The 19,823-nt window shown below is 31.3% G+C and overlaps 1 protein-coding gene across 1 annotated transcript; it reads left to right on the forward strand.

Annotated features, from left to right (window-relative positions):
- The first annotated feature begins 16,747 nt into the window (after positions 1–16,747).
- Positions 16,748–19,570, forward strand: LOC123721062 (antichymotrypsin-2-like). The gene is made up of 9 exons (XM_045678317.1): positions 16,748–16,842; positions 17,236–17,321; positions 17,432–17,575; positions 17,656–17,859; positions 17,926–18,024; positions 18,108–18,248; positions 18,372–18,587; positions 19,093–19,237; positions 19,394–19,570. Exons 1-9 carry the CDS (start codon positions 16,782–16,784, stop codon positions 19,516–19,518), a joined length of 1,221 nt encoding a protein of 406 aa, XP_045534273.1. The 5' UTR covers positions 16,748–16,781; the 3' UTR covers positions 19,519–19,570.
- The last annotated feature ends 253 nt before the right edge of the window (positions 19,571–19,823 follow it).

The following is a 19,823-nucleotide window of genomic DNA, read 5'->3' on the forward strand; positions in this document are numbered from 1 at the left end:
CATGTCAAGTGGCACTCGGTCGGCGGATCGTGTTTTATCTTGTTTGTGTTTAGAAAGCGGGCTTACTGCACCGAGCATGGAGACCGTTGTTCTGCTTTCTCGAGTTGTTCCGACTTCTTAGGAACGTGACAGTTTAACTTGCTTACTTGTACGATTCTTATACATACGTACGAGTGGTCCTTCTGAATTCAAATACTTAGTAGGTATTTAAAACATCGAACGAATAATAAATATCCATCGCCGTTAAAACACACTAAGCCTACATTTTCCCGTTTATATTTAGTGCTCGCTTCTTACTTATAAGAAAAGTTCATTGTGTATGTTGTATAAGTTATTTTATTAATAATTAATACATTATGTATATATTTAATATTAAAACAACTGAGTATGGCTTTGCAGCCGGAACCAGATTCAAAAGTGTGTCTTTTTCAAAGCTTAACTTGCGTAATTAATTAGATAAACCAAATTTATTTCAAGAACTTTGACCTACTTACTCGTCGACAAAAAACAACGATATATTTATAATACGATATAGAAGTTTTATTTTAGTTTGGCCAGAATCGAAACCGTAAGTCGGCCCGATTTAGGCTTCCTTGAACTTCAACGATATTTGATAGTTCGTAAAGTTTACCGTTTCTCGAGTAAACATGAAACTAAATTTAGAAGCCACCGAAACAATAACTTAGTGTCTGTATGTTATTTAGTTTAAATTTATGCTATTTGAGAAATAACAAAATGGTTATAAAAGAGCCGGAAGCCTAATTTTAGTCCTCTTTCTCTTCCCACCCTTTTCTTATAAGGAAAGGATGGGAAGGGGAGGTGGATTTGATGGAGGAGGAGATACATAGGAAGGTTAAATATTCTCTTTTTGTGCGTCTCCTCCTTCGTCGATTGAGGGTAGGCAACGCATCTGCAATTGCGGATGTCTATGGGCAGCGGTCACTTCGCAATTTTGGCGAATATATGTGGCCGCTTGCTCATTTGCCACCTTGCAATACATATATAAAAAAGGTACAAAGGTAATTATCATCTGGAGATCTTTAGCTTCGTTCTATCACCCATACATACCAATTGCCACGATAGATTTAAAGATGTCCTGAATTATTGGAAAGACAAGGATTGTAATAAGCAGCGGCGTACGCAATAAGCTTATAATAAGAACGAATGCGGTGACAAGGCAAAGATAATTCAGTCCAGGAACTGCGAACTTGCCGCACTGCGGAGCACCCGTAATTTCCGCAAAGTATCAGACATAAATCCAAGATAATACCTTTAAATGGGCCCTCGGTGGTTATTTTTACGATTTCGAGAGTAAATTATATTAATAATTTTATATATTTTTCATGCAGTTACGCTACTAAGTGTACATCAGCGGTTTAAAATTCTAAATTATAGAATCACATCGCTATGAGTTATTTTCTGATCTCATAATTATCTTGATGGCAAATTGATTCTTTCTTATACATGATATTATAATTATTGCAATCGTAATAATTTAATGTTTATTCGTATAGTAAAATCGCGTAGACTACTTAAATTAACAAATTAGAGGTTAGACAAGTTCCATTTGCACATTTATAGTCTCGGCATGAGGGGCCTGCTCCCTGGATAAAATATGATCGTTGTTTTAGAGCTTTTACGGATATTATTTATTCAAAGTAAGAATAGAGGAGGATACTTGACTTCGTTCTAGTATATGCTAAAGTTTAACATAATACTGATAATATATTTCTCCCTATTTATTATTATTTTATGTGCTATCGTTTGAAATTTACAATTATTATAGTACTACATCATCATTTGGGTGTTTTCTATTTTCTCTGTAAGTAAACAAATCGTTGGTAATTTTAAAGTATACGAAATAAAAATTATATTCTAGTAGCTTTAAAATGAGAAGATATGAGAAAGTTCGATAGCTAAAAATTTGTAGATTTAACTGTTTCTATCACATAACAAAAATTATGTTAGTATTTAGGGTGTACTGTGTCAACGGGTAAGTAACATGTACACTCTGTGGATGAGGATAATAATTTCAAAGACGTTACATGCCTTACTCGGTTCGCAGTTACTGTGTATTTTAAATTACAATAAAGAACATATGCATTAGAACTGAAACACAGGTTAAATCTCTGTACAATTTTTATGATAAAAAGTTTTCTATATTCACTTTTTAACAAACATAATTTGAAAAAATAATAAATTTTCTGTATAAAAACCATTAATCTTTCTCTGTTTTGGAATTTAATTTACATTATATATTTTATTTCAGATTGGATTATAAAAAAATGCGTTTTAATTTTGCTAATAGTTCTTCGTCATGAAATAGAAACGTCTGATCCTAACGTGTGTGTGCATATGCGCACAGATAACCAATTTCGATTTTGAATTTCTGAAATTCCTGAACTGGCTTTCTTAATAACCCTTTTTCTTTTTGATTACGAACTCTTTAGGCTTTACAAAGATTTTCTTATAAAAACATATGTTTAGAGAGTATTTTGCATCATTATGAAAAAGTCATCACACCACATTTTTGTCCAATAACAATATTTAATACAATGTTTTTAAAAGTAAGAGTAAGGTTCTAAATTAACCATCTTTTATACAATTTATTCGTCCGGATAACTCCAAATCGTTTGATAAGACATGATACACAAAACAAAAGCACTTAAATTTCGATTCTATTCAACGAAAACTAAGTTTTCCACTTCAGAATTCATTCAAATGTTTGTAAATACGTGACAATGTTTGCTTATGACTTTGTGAATACGCATGACGTCAGTTTCAAGACTTGTGTCAAACGAAACCCTTGTCATTTCATAATCCTCTTAAGTTGTGGCAGTAAGACAGTAAAGGAATTGTTAAATTTCCCAAGCAGTAGCAAAATGGCCAATTGAATAGCCAATTTGTATGTAGTGCTAGAGTTGGTATTAGTGCGGTAATTTGCGGTGCGGTAATTTATTCATACGGTAATAGTGCTTACCTAGATCTTGATTGTAAGTGATGTGAGTGATTCCAGACATTTTACTACAATTTTCTGTAAATTTCTAAATAATGACAGAAATTATTAGCGGTAATTAATTCTTGATCATTTATCGTAATAACTAAAGAAGGAAGGAATATTTGATAATTTTTTTTAGCTATAGCAAGTAAGTACAACTGACTCTCTGATATATTCAAAAACTAATAAAGGTATTCTTAAGTTCCTTGAATGTATTGTATTCAAGCTGTGTGATATGAATAAAAAAGTATAAAGCTACAGGTAAGTTCGTGGGACAAAAGCTAAATAAGTCTTATATTATGCAAACAGGCATCATGTAAGGCGTAGATTTATGAGGGAAGTTCGTTACGAAAATCGCGATCTTGTCTCATGGGGCTGCCCTACCAGCTTGTACGCCGTATTTTCAAATTTGCGGCATGTAAGGAAGAGAATTTGTTCCCATGTGACCGAGAGAAGAAAGAGGGACAATACATGGGCGTAATATACGTAATACGAGTATTAAAACGTTCGAATAATGAATATTGTCGAATAGCTGGTATTTATTTTACATTTTTTTAACTAACAATTTTTTTTGTCTTGCGTTAAGTTGTAGAGACTATCTATAGTCTTCAAAAACTTAGACATAATAGAATCTAGTCTCAATGATTTTTTTTGCATAGTACCCATTATGTAGTAGAATATGATTAACATTTTTTTTAATTAAGTTCGTCAGCAAAAGTAGATGCTAACAAAAGGATGATCTAAATTAGAAAATCAACTCTATTTGCAAGAACTTTCTTAAAGATTCAATTTACGATAGTTTTTGTTGGTCTGAGTTAATCTTCTAATATTTATTTATCTGTATATGTCTTTTTGACAAACATAATATTCGCCTTATAATTTTCCATTTCTATAATTGAAATAAAATATACTTATATCTAAGTCGTTTTAGGCCTGAATCAAAAACTCATTTGAGTAGTCAAATATTAAAAAAAAATAGTTTCTAATAAATTTATTTATGTAACCTTTTGGCAATTCAAATAAGATTTTAGAACTATGAAAAGATGACTTATAAAATTAATACAAAGGCAAGTGCGTGCAAAATTTAATTAAATAATTTGAAATCTTTAATTAAATTATGCTACATATTTTATCGAGAATATTAAAGTGAAATTTAATAGCAAACAATAATTTTAACACAAAGAAAACTTTGAGAAATTTATTACTTTTGTTCAATTAATTAATATAGCAATTTATTTCTGATTCAGGATTTTAACTCAGCCCTATTTAAATCTCTATTGCAGTCCCATACAAATATGATAACACATAATTATATTATGTCTCACAGAATGGTAATTGTGTGTAGCTATCACACTAGTTATATCTGGTTAAGATACTCGCCTTATCTGGTTTGCCATTTTCTGTAATCGAAACGTAACTAAGTATACACATAAATACCTAGTACTACAAATAAACTAATTTCTGAATCGTACCAAATAAGTAACTACTTTCTCGGTTTCTTCTTAGGTTAAATCCTATCAGCTATATAATAATAACAATTAAAATAAACGGTACATAAAATAGTATTATTATTTAAATATAACACTAACAGCTGAATCCTGACAAAGTATTTAAATTATTTCCGTCTTTAGGTTTGTAGATTGTTGACAGGGCGGCAGCTGGGAGCTGTCCTTTGACGACGGTCGGGACGAGAAACTGTAATCTATTACTTTGAACACATGCCCTTATCTTAGCGCTTACATAAGCATGCATGCCTCGCTTTGAACTTCATTTATTATCTTTAGACATATTATTCTTATGTGTTTGTAATTGAATTCCTTTAAAATCGCAAGAACGGTTTAGTAAGAAATACTTATTGCTCGGTGTGCTTTCTTTCACTGTTTCATCGGACAAACAAACAAATGACGAAGAAAGTTTAACAGCAGATATGCAAAAAAGTTCAAACAAAATAACGATTAACATATATATGTTGCGATTATTTATATATACCAACCGTTTATATACATAAGCAATAGCCGTTACCGGTTAGATAATCATGTTTCATGATTCACATGTCATTCTTTCACGTGTATGAATATCAATGAAAATTCAAACAATACATGTAACATTAACTCATAAAAGTATATGAAAATTTGTAGAAAGTAATGTAATAAATGTCGTCTTCATTGTTTATAGCTGGACCATTTTATTTCTTACCATTAGACGAAAACAAAAAAGTAAAGGACCGCTAGGACTTTGGAAAGAGAAACGAAATGTAATTAAATGGTACCAGTACACTAAAGGAACGGGCTTTTTCGTATCAATCACTTAAGTAGCTGGTACTGATTGAACGTATACAACAAAAGACGATATTTTCGTTCAAATAAGCCTATTGCTTTGACGTCATATCTACACATATTGTACGTTTTTATACTCTTATTTGTATTTTGTATTTTTATAAATTAGTTTAATTTTTTTTAAGAAGACGAAGACACATCATCAATACATAGTATAAAACAAAGTCGCTTTCGCTGTATGTCCGTATGTATGCTTAGATCTTTAAAACTACGCAACGGATTTTGACGCGGTTTTTAATAGATAGAGTGATTCTTAAGGAAGGTTTGTATGTATAATAAATGCATAATATAGTAGAGAAACACTGATAAATTTAAAGGTTTCTAATGTGAACGCTGTGAACGTTGTGTATAAGGACATTCTGTAGTAGGTATATTTTGCATTGCACCCGTGCGAAGCCGGGGCGGGTCGCTAGTTTTATATATAAAGTAAAGACAAAATTATTAAATCCATTCAATATGGTCCTTTTCAATAATGAGCGATATTCGTGAAAATTAGTAAAAAATAATTTTCTAAATAATTGTTTATAATTTACAAGATGTTATTAATGAACAATTTAATTGTTTTAAAAATAATTTGATATGCAAAGCTACACTTGAAAATGTAAATTCTGTAAATTTCATAATATTTATCATCTTAAATATGTTAAACATATATCATACAAACGTACGCAATATCTTCTAATGATCATTACCCGTTTCAGCGTCATGAATAAATGATAAGTAAACAAGTCCGGAAAAGCACTTATATAACATTACATTTTTTAATCTATAATCATTTTATTCTGTAATCAATAACAATATTCTTGGTAACTTTTGTAATGTATATAATGACAATATCGCTGGCTATTTAATACACATATCTGTATGAACAAAGTGTTTTCTTAATAGTTTTTAAAGTCTGGTTGTTATGAACATAGAATTTTATAGACTTTTACACTATACTTTGTCGCTACTTTGCCTTGTATAATATTGATCGCGACATGAACATCATTAATAAAGCTCTGAAGATTGATGAATTGCAGGCAAAGTATAGCATGTTATTAACCTTTTTTGTAGTAATTGAGGTTACCTAAAATATCAAAGACTAAAACTTAGCCCTTTCATTCCGATTTTCTGATTTATTCTATAATTCTGCATTCGTTATATTTTCTTTGTTATAACTAAAAGAAAAACTAGTTACCATTATTGGCCACAATACTATTTTACTTAAAAAGAGATGTAATAGAAATATGTTAAGCATTAATGAATCCCACGTCATAATCCGTAGGATACTCTGTTAACTGCTTCAGGAGATCTTCCTGTAATCCTTTCAATATCAACAACAAACAGAATGATATGAGGCTTAGGAGTTTGCAATAATATAAATTCAACCTATTTAGCATTATAGATTGAGAAAATATAATCATAAGGTATACAAACAAGGTATGTATTCTATACCTTGTTTGTATACCTTATGTGTAGTAGTGTAAAACTTTTGTTTTATGGGTTTAATATCTGTCACCCGCGATTTCTTTCGCGCGGAATTAAAAAAAAATCTTAGTAGCCTATATATTCTTCCAGTCTATGTTCTAAATCTATGCCGAATTGCAGCGAAATCTCTTAAGATGTTCTAAAGATACTTTCTAATAAACATCCATCCATACATCCTGATATTTATGATATTAGTAAGATAGCCAAAAAATAACTTCTATCGATGTTTTCGTAAATATTGTACCATTTTGTTCACAAACTTGGTTTATTGGCGTTTGTTACGATTTGACTAGAAGTAATATAGCAATATTGTCGTGCAAATACTGTCTAGAATGAATAAACGCTTAAAATGGATATTAGATACGACGTGATATTATTTCTCTTGCGACATTGTTATTATTTGTGTTGGCCTCAGTATGATAGCTTATGTTACACAGACCCTCGTCAACCTACTATCTGTCATGTCAGTAAGAGATTTACTTAATTTTCCTAAATGTTACCTTACGTACACAATAAGCCCAGCGTAATGCTGAGTTATGAAACTAGCATCGCTTAATTTTATCACCTATGACGTATATTATAATAGCCTTAAAAATGTATGTTCTCGGTAGTAAAACGTGTAAAATTATCAAATAGCGAGATGAATAATGAAACTACTGCCTAATTTTATTATTAACTTCTTTATTGTAGTAATTCAACAATGATACATAAATATTTAGTCGACAAAATAATTCAAATCACAAATATAAATTGACAGATTAACGGTTGCTGCTACAACGTTGTAAGAACTAAAAGAGTCAAGGAGTTGAGTAGCTACAAGTCATGTTGGTCCGTAAACGAAACGGTCACTTAACTGTGTAGGAAGCTTTTGGGATCTAGCCTCTATACATGGACAGGCTATAAATCGTGGTATTTCGTGTGTATTTAATTTTCGCCATTTTGCCGCTAACGGTTGCAGTTGACAGCGGTGGTGATGATTAGTACATTAACAGACACGTTTAGGTCGGACGAAGTAAAAGCTGACATTTCCAAGCAATGACCTGTCCATTCCATAGAGATCAGTAGATCTATCATATCTCAAAAAAAATGAAAAACATACTTTTTTATGAATAGCGTGTTTCCAGTAGGAAACACGCTATAATTCTGGAGAGATTATAAGTTGCAATACTATAGAGATTACTTGAAAAAATAATAACTTAAGGTTTAACTATTTTTTTTCGAATGTGTAACTTATTCATTCAAAAGTAAACAAAATGACTTCGCAAATTTAGTCGGCTGAGATAATTTTTGACATGTTAGAACGAGCGAAAAATTATTACACGACCTTAAAATAAATAACACACTATCTTTACGCTGCTGATAAAACTTATTTAGTTTTTTGACAACACTATGTTTTATTTTGTCCTAATTTTCGGTATATTATCTGTTTTATTTAAAGTAAATGATACTTACGTTACAAAAATACAATGCTTCGTTTTCTTTTTCATTCCAGACGTACTGAAAAACGTACCTCATTTATTCCAAACATTTCACGTTTTGCTACATATTTTCCGGCAGACTGCGGTCACGTATAATAAAAATAAAATTCATAAACTTCAAGTTAGCCGTTGAAAGTCATAGAATATGCGAAACTTTTAACAAAATAAGCAAAGTTATCATATAATTTCAGTATTAGGTAAAACTGGGATTTATGAGTGAAGTTAGTTACAAATGCTATCATCTGAGCTTGTTGTTGAATATATCACGAGATTTGTAAATTATTAATTAGAAATGTAGTAACTACTAGAAAAGTAAAAATTTTTGAACATGCTAAAAATAAATACAATACAATATTTTATTACTGTAAGTAAGTAAAATGTGATAAAACTTAGAAGATATAGGTGGAGAGGACTTTTACATCATTGTAAAGCAGACAGAATTGTTTAGAATTGCATTCTTTTTTAGAATTTACAGTATAAAGGAGGTTAATGGCGTGTTGGCTAGACGATAATTCATCAATCTTCCAGCTCTATTATCGATCATGCCAGGCTTCATAATGCACTGGCAGATTAATGGTCCTTGAGAGCATTGCTACTATTTTATCTTGCTACTTAATTTAATATTATTTAACACTCCTTTTTACCCGACTGACAGGAGGGTAACGTTTTTCACGGGTAAGTACGTACTTTCTATTGTGGTCACTTGAAGCCTTTTTTATTTTGAAGTATAAGGTACAAAAATATAAGATTCAATAACTATTTATGAAAAACAAAACGTCTTTACATAGCACTAACAAAACGTACTTGATTATCTAAATAAGATGCGTAGAGAGAATATAAATATGAATTTTATTTAAGAAATACGGAAAGAAATTTATTTTATATGTCAATTAAAATATTCAGACCAATATTGGAAAATTAATAGGTACTGTACGGATTACGTTTTGCCATTGCCTGTCAATTCTGAAATAAGTAGACTCATTTGGAATTGTTTGCTATATTTAATGAAAACTTTTATCGAAACAAAATGTGTCGATAAAAAAAGGGAGTCCTCGAGCCTAGTTACTCTTAAACGAGGTTTAGTCTAAGCGCCATCAGCGCCCGGCCACCTTAACCCCGGTGAAGCTGTAAATGCCTCTTCAAGGCAAACAGTGACTAATCAGTCACAAAAAATCTTTGGAATTTAAATTATACGAAAACCTATTTAACCCATCTATTCTTTTAAACCGACCAATATTTTTAAACGAAAAGGTGGCAAACAAGCAAATGCCCACCTGAATTCGCCGAAATAGCGAAGTGACCGTCGCACATTGACGTCCGCAAATGCAGATACGTTACCTTCCTTTAATCAACGGAGAAGGGGACAGATAGAAAGAGGATATTTGCACTTCATATGAGTCTCCTCTTCAGAAAAGGAAGGTAAAGCTTTTTAAGTGAAGAATAAAACTAGTGCGTGACTTATTTATGTGATACTAATTTTTACCAAACACAAAATTTATGATTAAATTTCTTTACGAGCCTACTGCCTTTAGTAGCCAAGGTCAATTTCCTCTTTCGTTTTATAGAAATGTTAAACGTTAACATAAATAACTCAAAATTTGTGTGCTCAGACTTGACGGTTCATAATTTTTATTTTACTCTCTTATAGCATGACTGCTTTAAATAATCGTTACTTATTTTTGCGTTTACCAGAATACTAAACATGAAGTTTTTTCTTTATCCAACTTTGATTTTAAAACGAAATAAGCTACAAATAGGTTGATCACTTCAACACGCAAATAGGAATGTAAGTCGAGATCCATAAATAGTGTAGAAGAAATTACATTATAGTATTATTTGTGAATTACTATTGGAATTAATAACATGAAGTTATCAAAATTTTAGATTAAATTGGAACTTTTGTGTAAAAAATCACAGGAATTCCTCACTTACCTAGGGATATAATCATGCAACCGTGAAATTAGTTTACACAATTCTTTGCATGACTTTAAAAACAATCTTTATAATGCAAACCTGATTCGCTGAAATAGCGAAGCGTCCACTGCCCATGGACATCTTCAATTGCAGATGCTTTGCATGCAGAATATTTCCCTTTACTATGCGTACCTTCCTCTGACAATTCCTTTTCTTTATAAGAAAAGGGTGGGAAAGGGGAAGGGGCAGAGGACTAAAATTTGGCCTCCGGCACCACACACATCAGACGAAACGGAATTGCTTCTAATTCACGCCTGTCTTCTGTATGGTCGTGGTATTTCAACGGGCGAGCCGGCCAATTCGCGCAACAGATGTTGTTGCTGGCGTCTACCACTTTTATGTCTAACTCTATTAAAATATTAAATTCTGTTTTCGAAAGTACGGCTAGATTCAGAGAGGAGAGAAAAAGAGTTTGTAGACATTTACGGTAAACTTTATACCTGTCATCGATGTCAATTATTACTACTAGATCCTTGTTTCATATGTGATATAACTTATTGGCATTCGGATATAAACATGTTTATTATTAATCAAATCAAGCTCTCCGATTTCTGACAAACATTGAAAGATTAATGAAGTCCGACTTTGCCCGCGGCGTGCCGTCCTCCCCGAGCATGGCGCTGTCGCCCGATATTTAATATGAAATCAGTTTATTTGTATCATTGAGAAATGTCGTTGCGACGGTTTCAATTATGATCAACTGAATATTATATCTCTAAAATACTTTTTTCATATTTAGTGTGTGTGTATACATTTAAGTAAATAGAAATATAATTATAAAAGTAAATCACTCGAACATATTAAAACATAGACTAAGAAGTCTTAAGAAATTAAAAGTTAACAAATGATTTCATGCTGATATTATGAGGATTCTATGCTCATGAAGTTTTCGCTGTATGTGTAAATATGTATTATGCAGAGGTGGGCACAGTTAATCGGAAAGTTAACTTCGTTAATCGTTAATTCGCTAATTAAAAAGTTAACTTCGTTAATCGTTAAAACGTTACTTTCTCTTAAATTTAACGCAAGTTAAAGTTAATCGTTAAAGTTAACCATACCAAAATTATACTGCTTTTGGGGTCGAGAAAAATAGGTAAAACAAGTGGAAAGAAGATCTTTTGATGACTTTTGATAATATGCACGAATTGCACACATTTTTGTAAATTGAATTTACAATTTACACTAATTAATTTCATTATTTATTCCCTAACACATTAATTCGATCTTTCCACACTTGATTATTTTGATTGCAATCAAGTATCATCAAGCGTTTGCATCTCAAGTATTAGACAAAATGTAAAAGTATGAATGCAGTAAACTGTTTTCGAACCTTTTTTTGATCTTGCCCTATTGTTCACGTCTTACCCGGACGCTCTAATGCATCACACTTGCACGCGAACTTCACATGTATCCATTATCAACTCGTTCGTTCACCATTCAACTTGCTGACAGTCGCCGAACATAACTGAACTTACGAGCGAGGCGTGGCGCATTATTTAAACAAAATGACAGCACGTTTTCATGTTTCTAACGTAACGATTAACGGACTAAATTAACGGAAGTTGCGTTTAACGGAAGTTAACAAAGCGTTAACACTTTTTGAAGTTAACTTAAAAGTTAATCCGTTAAGCAAAATGTTAACTTCGTTAATTAACGATTAACGGATTAACGAGTTAATGCCCACCTTTGTTATTATGTTTAATTAAACTATTATAATTATAAGAGACATAAGTAAATAAACATAAAATAAAAAAAACACTTTTAGAGTGATGAATAAAGGTTTTGTAAGTTTTCTTCGGTATCGACTGTTATGGTAAAAATTCTTAGCAAAAAACAATACTTGCTTAATTAGTTCTTTAAAAAAATACATTTCAAAGTCCACCTTTAAATTGCACTAAAAAGATGTAAAAGACATAAAACAGGAGTAAAAAAAATATATAAAGATGAATTTTAAATTTTTAAAGAATGAAAAAATTTAAGAGCAACGCAAGCACAACACTTTTAATTAACCTGCCAATTAACTTCATTGATAAGTTTTTTCTTCAGATTAAAAATACAAATTTTTAATGCAAAGAATACAATATTAGTATATCGACAACCCAACTATAAATTTGAAATTTCGTAAAGCAAGATACACATATGTTAACTTGCATGAACCCAACAACCTTTTGACTTAATACTACTATATTCACTGCGCCAGAAGATCCTATCAGAAAATTTATAGGGATATTATACTAGCACGAACATTGCTAATTTTAGGTTTAAAAATTCGTAAAAGATTTAGAAAGAATTTAGAAATTAGAATTAGAATTTAGAATTTAGAAAGAAAAATTATACGTTAAATTATATAAATAATCGAAAGTCCTTTAATTTTCGAATACATATTGTTAGAAAGTACGTTATTACAATTTTATGACTCAATAATATATTGGTTAAACTTTTGCAAGATAGAGAAACGATCCGTAATTAAGCAGCATTCGCACCGGCGCTTTTTCTTACGCCGCGTTAAAACTCGGCGTTGGCGGCTCTCATGCGATAAACGCTTTAAAATCACTCTTGTTTTCTTCAATCAGTACTCCGTAATGCAACACTACGCGATAAAAAAGCATTGCGTTTTAAAAGCGTTGCCGTATGATCAGATACATGGAAATGCATTTTGTTCTATTTGAACGCGTTTTAAGGTGGTGTTAAAAAGCGTCCATTCAAATGCGAACTAAAGATCGACCCAGGTGAGATGAGGGAAACAAGAAAAAAATGATCATACGATTGAATTGTAAATGCTCATAGCTTATAATAAATGACTTCACTAAATGAAGAGAAACTTAGATGTTTTGTATACCTGCCTCTTCAATTTATGTAAACATCTGGCAAATAAATCAATATATGTTTGTATTTACATGAAAAGCCAGCTGAGTTCTTAATGACGTACAACAGAAGCTTTATAGATTTGATCTTCGAAATTTAATAACATTTAACATTTGATTTAAGGCCGTAGCAAACTGTAAGTATCAACCTTAAACTCCGTTGTGGTTGACTTCTGAAACTTTGAGATCGTATTAATAGATATTTGCTTAGGACAAAACGATGACGTCAAATATTTGAATGAGGTAATGACTGAATGTTCTCTTCAAATACTCAAAGCGACTTATCGAGCTACTTCTCTTCCAAATAAATTTAATTATTTAATACCAATTTAATTAGTTCGACATGAAACAATGTATTAAAATGTTATGGAATAATAACGTGTTACATAAGTAGCTTAGAGCAATAGGCAAACGTTCATACGTTGATTTTCAGTTTTTTTTCATGAAATTACTTATTTTAAAATTATTATTTTATTTCAATCATGTATCTTAATTCTTCAATTCACTTTACGCTTATTAAATTTTGGATCATAATGTAAACCTTAATACAGAATATAAGAACAAAAACATCGAAAGCAAATATTTTTATATGGGGTGTATCGTACCGATACGAGCTCTTCAATGGCATACGAACGTTTCATCAACTGTGCCAAATATTTGTAGTCGCTCGGAAGAAACAACGTCGTGTCCTAAGTAAACATGTACCGAACACAACCCTCGCCATCGCGGTCGACTATTGTTACACAGTAGATGTTTGTATGGCTGACATAAGAAGAGAAAAATCTACCTCGTCTACACATGTTTCAGTATCCACGTTGACATCGACACACACTAGAATAGGGAGTCGAATAGGACGCGGCAAAAATTTATTTTAAAAAGGAAGGACCTGTAAAAGGATATTCGTAGTCAGCCAAATGACTTGTCAATCAATATCAACAATAAGAATATTTTAACTTCGGAAATATTATGATATGAAAAAAAAAAAAAAACTAAAAGCCAATTAATGTTGTCTGCAATAAAAAGTCACTTCGACTCTTCCAAAATTGTTATGAATTCCTTGACCGCTACAACGAAATGCTTTTATTTAAATTGCTGAATCTTATAATAAAACCCATAATTCAATATCGCGATTCTTTTAATACAAGCTCGAAGCAATCAAATTATGGAAATGGTCGTAGTCTATCGGCGAATAAATTAACATATTTGTTTTGAAATTGCCGAGGAGTATTCAGATATCGTTCCAATTTTCTCCGGCAAGTTAGGTATTCTATTCAAATTAACGCAGACAATATTGAATACTGTAATCCGTCAATTGTCAGATAAACGGATGCATATGGATGAGAGATTTCAGTCGATGCGCATGCGCTTCGGATTTTCATATCTTTTACGAGATATGAAAGGTATTATGAGATGTGCTATAAGAAAAAATATATAAGTGGCAGTCACTACTTGTTTTAAAACGTAGATGATAATTTGAACCATGAAAACTAGCATATTTCGTAATTATAGATCTTTATATCTCACTTGTTGTAAATTACCTTCATCAAAACAATAAATTATTCATCTTAAACACCAAAGTTTCTTAAAGAGTTGACTTGTGCACTTAAAGTTAAGTAAGCGACAAGATGGATCGAAATTCGAGTAACTTACCCTTGCTTAGAACTTAGTCGATGTTTATAGTTGATGGTCGATAGTTCGTTTTGAAGTTCGCAAGAAACTAACGATCAACTAATTTGCGGGACCACCAATCTTTACCTTAACAAGTACGTCAAAGTTGTAAATCCGTTCAAAGTTTCTCGAAGTTGATTGAACTTTGTGGAACTTATTTATTATTTCTGCTCGAATATTTGATTTTAGAGTTAAAAGTACATTTTCTAATAATTTACTTTTCTTCAGTTATTTCAAAAATTTACTTATATATCGAAGATGTTTAAATATATTCTAACAAGAAATACATTTTTCCTGTTTCTGCAACATTGTACTTCCGAATTATTAACTTAAACAGGTTGTGACCTCAGTTTTTTTTTATCAATCAACACTTCACCAACCATCAAGTCTAGTACTGATTCTCAAAACTTATTCCATAAAATTTAATATACTAATGTTAGCGTAATATTGGTTGGTAAAATTTTAAAATCGTCCTCATTTATGTGTGCCTAACAATCGTAAGTTTCTGTGCCTTTGATAAGGGGAATAATTTCACGCGTTTAGTTAACGTAAGAAAAAATACAAATTAGTCTTACACTATATAACGTAAGCAATATCTTAATTTAGGATTCCTTAAAACCAATATAAAATAAGGTGCATATTTGCTTGCAATGTAAAAAAAAAATCAATTATATTTTTTTTCAGAAACAATAGAAATCGAATTTTACTGATTAACTATTATTTTAGAGTACTAGTGTTCTAATGAATTAAATATAATTTTATGATGATGAAGCCAAAAATACTGTATAAAATCGTGTACAATTTATTACACTTATTTCAGGTATTGCAAACAGAAAATAGTTATAAATTCTAAGAACCTTGACGTGGATTGATATGCGCCATTAATAAAATACTGAGAACTCGTTTGTTTCTCTCTGCAGCTAACATATTCATACCTACGTTATATTCAGGTATGGAGTTTTTATCTATCATTTGTTATCCAATTTTTGTTATAAAAGAATTTAATTTTCCATTATAATTAGATAGACGAATAAAATTTCACTGCTACAGGTTTTCGATCTTGAATCAAAAACTAGCTGTCGCCCACGACTCCGTCCGCGCCCAATTAAATAAAAACTTGCTAAGTAGCCTGTGTCCGTCCAGACTATGTTCTACATCTATGTCAAATTTCATCAAGATCCGTTGAGCTCTTCCGGAAATACCTTCTAACAAACATCCATCCATCCATCTAAAATTTCGCATTTATAATATTAGTAAGATAAGGACCCACTCCGATTTTGAAAAAACACCTTAGTATATAAATGAACTTGTATGATGTTAAGTTTCACGAGTCATAATGTTATATTTCACGCTTTTATAATATCAGTAACCTGTTCTAGGTGTTCCAAGATTTGAAAATGCCAAAGATAAAATATGGCAAGGAGTGGAGGAGTTTACAAAACTTAGGTTTAAAGATCTTTATTTCTCATAAAAAACACAATGTTTCACTTACAATGAGAAAAGTAAAAAAAGAAGTAAATATAACATATGTACAGGCTTGGTTACAGGCGGGTTAATACGTAATATAAATTAAACTTAAACATTTGAGTGACAGTAATTTTGTTTTGTTATAAAGTTCATTAGTGGAGTTCGGTAATCAAAATGATATAATACCTTTATAATTTTATACTGTATTTAGATTCTTTAATTTCGTTTTGACCAGAGACAATGTATATTTTTTGCCGTTAAAACCGTTGTGGACGATTATCAACATTATTACTTATCAACTTCTATGAGGAAGATATTACAAATCATCTTGTGAAGCACTTACTCGCCTGTTTTTGTCTTATTGAAATAAGAAACATTTTGAGCGATATGGTTCCACAATAAAATAACAAAATAATTTCGTTTAATCGGTGAAAAATTCGATTTATAACCGCAACGTTAGTTACGATACCATGAATTACTATATAAGAATAGATAACCTTGAAGTGACCACTGTTTATTATGTGCAATGTCGAAAACACTTGTACTTTTATCACTGGTTAACATCTATATAACAACGATATGTACAGGTACGACAATTCCAACTTTAATCTTTCTTAATTACAAGTTACATAATAAGTATTTAAAAATCGATTATCTATTTTATTATATGACACATAGTATATTAGGATATACTAGTTCGTATTACGTCATTACTTAACCGGTTTTGAGGAAAAAAAAATATTTCACTTATATAGCATATTGAAAATTAAATTATTACGCTCGTACTTATTTATCGGTGTAGAAATGTAGAACGCAGAGTAATTACGACTCATATAGCTATGACGAAGTGTTAATCGTTTCGTCTTTTTGCCTGTTGGCGCAGACATTTATTAGCAATCGACACAAGTTTGCTACTTGCACATCTTTCTCTTACCATTTTTATTACCACATGTTAATTGGAAATTATGTACATGTTGTAGCTAACATTGCCAATGTTCAGAATGATGATATAGCTTTGGATAAAATTTGGCAAGGCAGTGCCGAATTTACAAGAAATTTTTTAAAGGCAAGTACTGTAATTTTTTTGATTTATCGAAAATATTTTTCATTTTTATACATTGATCGAGCGAAGTGTTAATACCACAAAATAATTTATTTGGTTTTATTTTGTTGCAGTTGAAAACGCATGAAAATCCAGGACAAAGTTTTATAGCATCGCCATTTTCTGTGTTGTTTCCTTTAGCAGAACTTACATTATATGCCACTGGAACAGCGTACGATCAACTTTCTAATGTTTTGAATATAGATAATAGAAATGAGGTTTATTTATTTTTTACATCGTGGAATTTTTAAGTGTACAATAATGCGGATAAAGCAATAAAATTGTTAATACGTTTTAGATACGACAGGGATTCAGAAATATCTTGGATAACTTTGGATTGTCAAAAAATGTTAGAATTACTCTCGCTCAAAAAGTATTCGGCAGTCTAGCATTCGACTTTATAGATGACTTTAAATATGACACCAAAGTATATTTTGACGCAGAAGCACAAAATTTAGATTTCAATCAAAACGAACAAGCGGCAGGAATAATTAATGACTGGGTATGACCAAATTATGGCATAATTAAAAAAGAAACTTTTCTTGAATTTGACAATCTATGCTTGCAGGTGAACACTAAAACAAGTGGAAAAATACCGGAACTTGTTAAAGCCAATATGTTGAACAGTTTAACACAAATGGTTTTAGTTAATGCCATTTATTTCAAAGTAAGTATGTTTATAGAAACTACTTACTAATGTAAGAAAACATCTTGGTATCGGACAAAATAATTTTCACTGTATACTTTTAGGGTAATTGGCAAACTCCATTTGACCCGGAAGATACTAAACCAGGAGACTTTTACGTGACTAAAGATGAAAAAATAACTGTTAACATGATGTTTAAAGAAGGTTCATTCTATTACGCGGAGAATCCTGCGCTACAAATGAAAGTAAATCATTTTTTTTTCACAATAAGACAATATTTAAATAGATTTTTCACATTCAAGCAACAACTGGTTCAGTTAATATTGTTTTTTTTCTTCGCAATAAAATCAATACATTTATACTTTTAGGCATTGGAACTAAAATATCAAGATGAAGATTACAGTCTTTTAATTGTTTTGCCAACGTCTGAAGATGATTACAGTGTAGAAAGTTTAGTAGATAAGATTCAGGACCCTAATATTTTTAATGGAATAATTAACGATTTAGTATTAGATGGTGTTGAAGTCCATTTACCGTCAATAGAAACTACAACAACGACAGACCTTAAACAAATTCTACAAGGAGTAAGTATACCAGAGGTTTATTTAACAGTGGTCGCGCGTAACATTTAATTTAACAGACGCCAGCAACAATGACATCTGTTGCACGATTGGGCCGGCTCGCCATTGTAATACTACGACTTCACAAAAGACAGATGTGAAGTGGCAGCAATTCCGCGCTTCGTCTGATTAGTGTGGTGCCCGAGGTCTAATTTTAATCCTGTTTCCTTTCCCACTCTTTTTTTATAAGTAAAGTATGGGAAGGGGGTGAAGATTTGATGGACAAGGTGACGCATAGGAAGGGGAAATAATCTCTTTCTGTTCATCCCCTTCTCCTAATGGCTATGTGCAGCAGTCGTCTCCCTATTTCAGCGAATTTAGGTTGTCGCTTGCTCGTTCCCCACTTTTTAAATGCCACCGAATCGCCTGGTGATTTCACTATCAGGCGAAAAAATAGTAGTGGCATGGAACGTGGGAACAGGAATTCCATTTAAAATATATCGATCGATACTACTTTCTTCATTTATAGGTAAATGTTACTGAAATATTTAATCCTGATACAACTGACATAAGTGGTATACTCGAATATCGACAACCACTATACGTTACTGTAGCTGTCCAAAAAGCAGTTTTAGTTATCAATGAGTCAGGTACAGAGGTATCCGTTGCGAATGGTACGTATAATTTAAAGTAATTTAAATAAAAATAGAAAATAATCGCCTCGCAATTTTACTCTTTTCTTGAAAACTATATATATATATATATATATATATATATATATATATATATATATATATATATATATATATATATATAATTATTTTTTTCAGCTGTAATAACCGATCTCAGAATGGGATTTGTTGGGAATACAGTTTTTAATGCCAACCGTCCATTTTTATATTTTGTTCTGTATAAAAGAAACGTTATGTTTTGTGGAACATATACTGGAAAATAAAGTCGACGACGAGCACTAAGTTTACAAAATTTGAACTTCTTTTAAAGAAGATCTTGTTAAAAATAATTCTCATAAATCGTTTAGAACGTGTATTAAATTTTTTATGTTGGTTGTCTTTGATGTTAAATAAAAATATTTCATTAAGAACCTACCCCTATCCCTATGTTCCTTCTCATCTCAATTTACAAAAAAATGCATTCCAATTCTTCTAAAACTTGCTTTGGTGGAAAGGCCGTTATTTTTACTTATTGATCTTTCTCGTCTGCTCTCGTCTACAATAAACCACATAGTAAGAATTATGTTAT

This window comes from Papilio machaon, chromosome 6 (genome assembly GCF_912999745.1).
Source record: "Papilio machaon chromosome 6, ilPapMach1.1, whole genome shotgun sequence".
NCBI lineage: Eukaryota > Metazoa > Arthropoda > Insecta > Lepidoptera > Papilionidae > Papilio > Papilio machaon.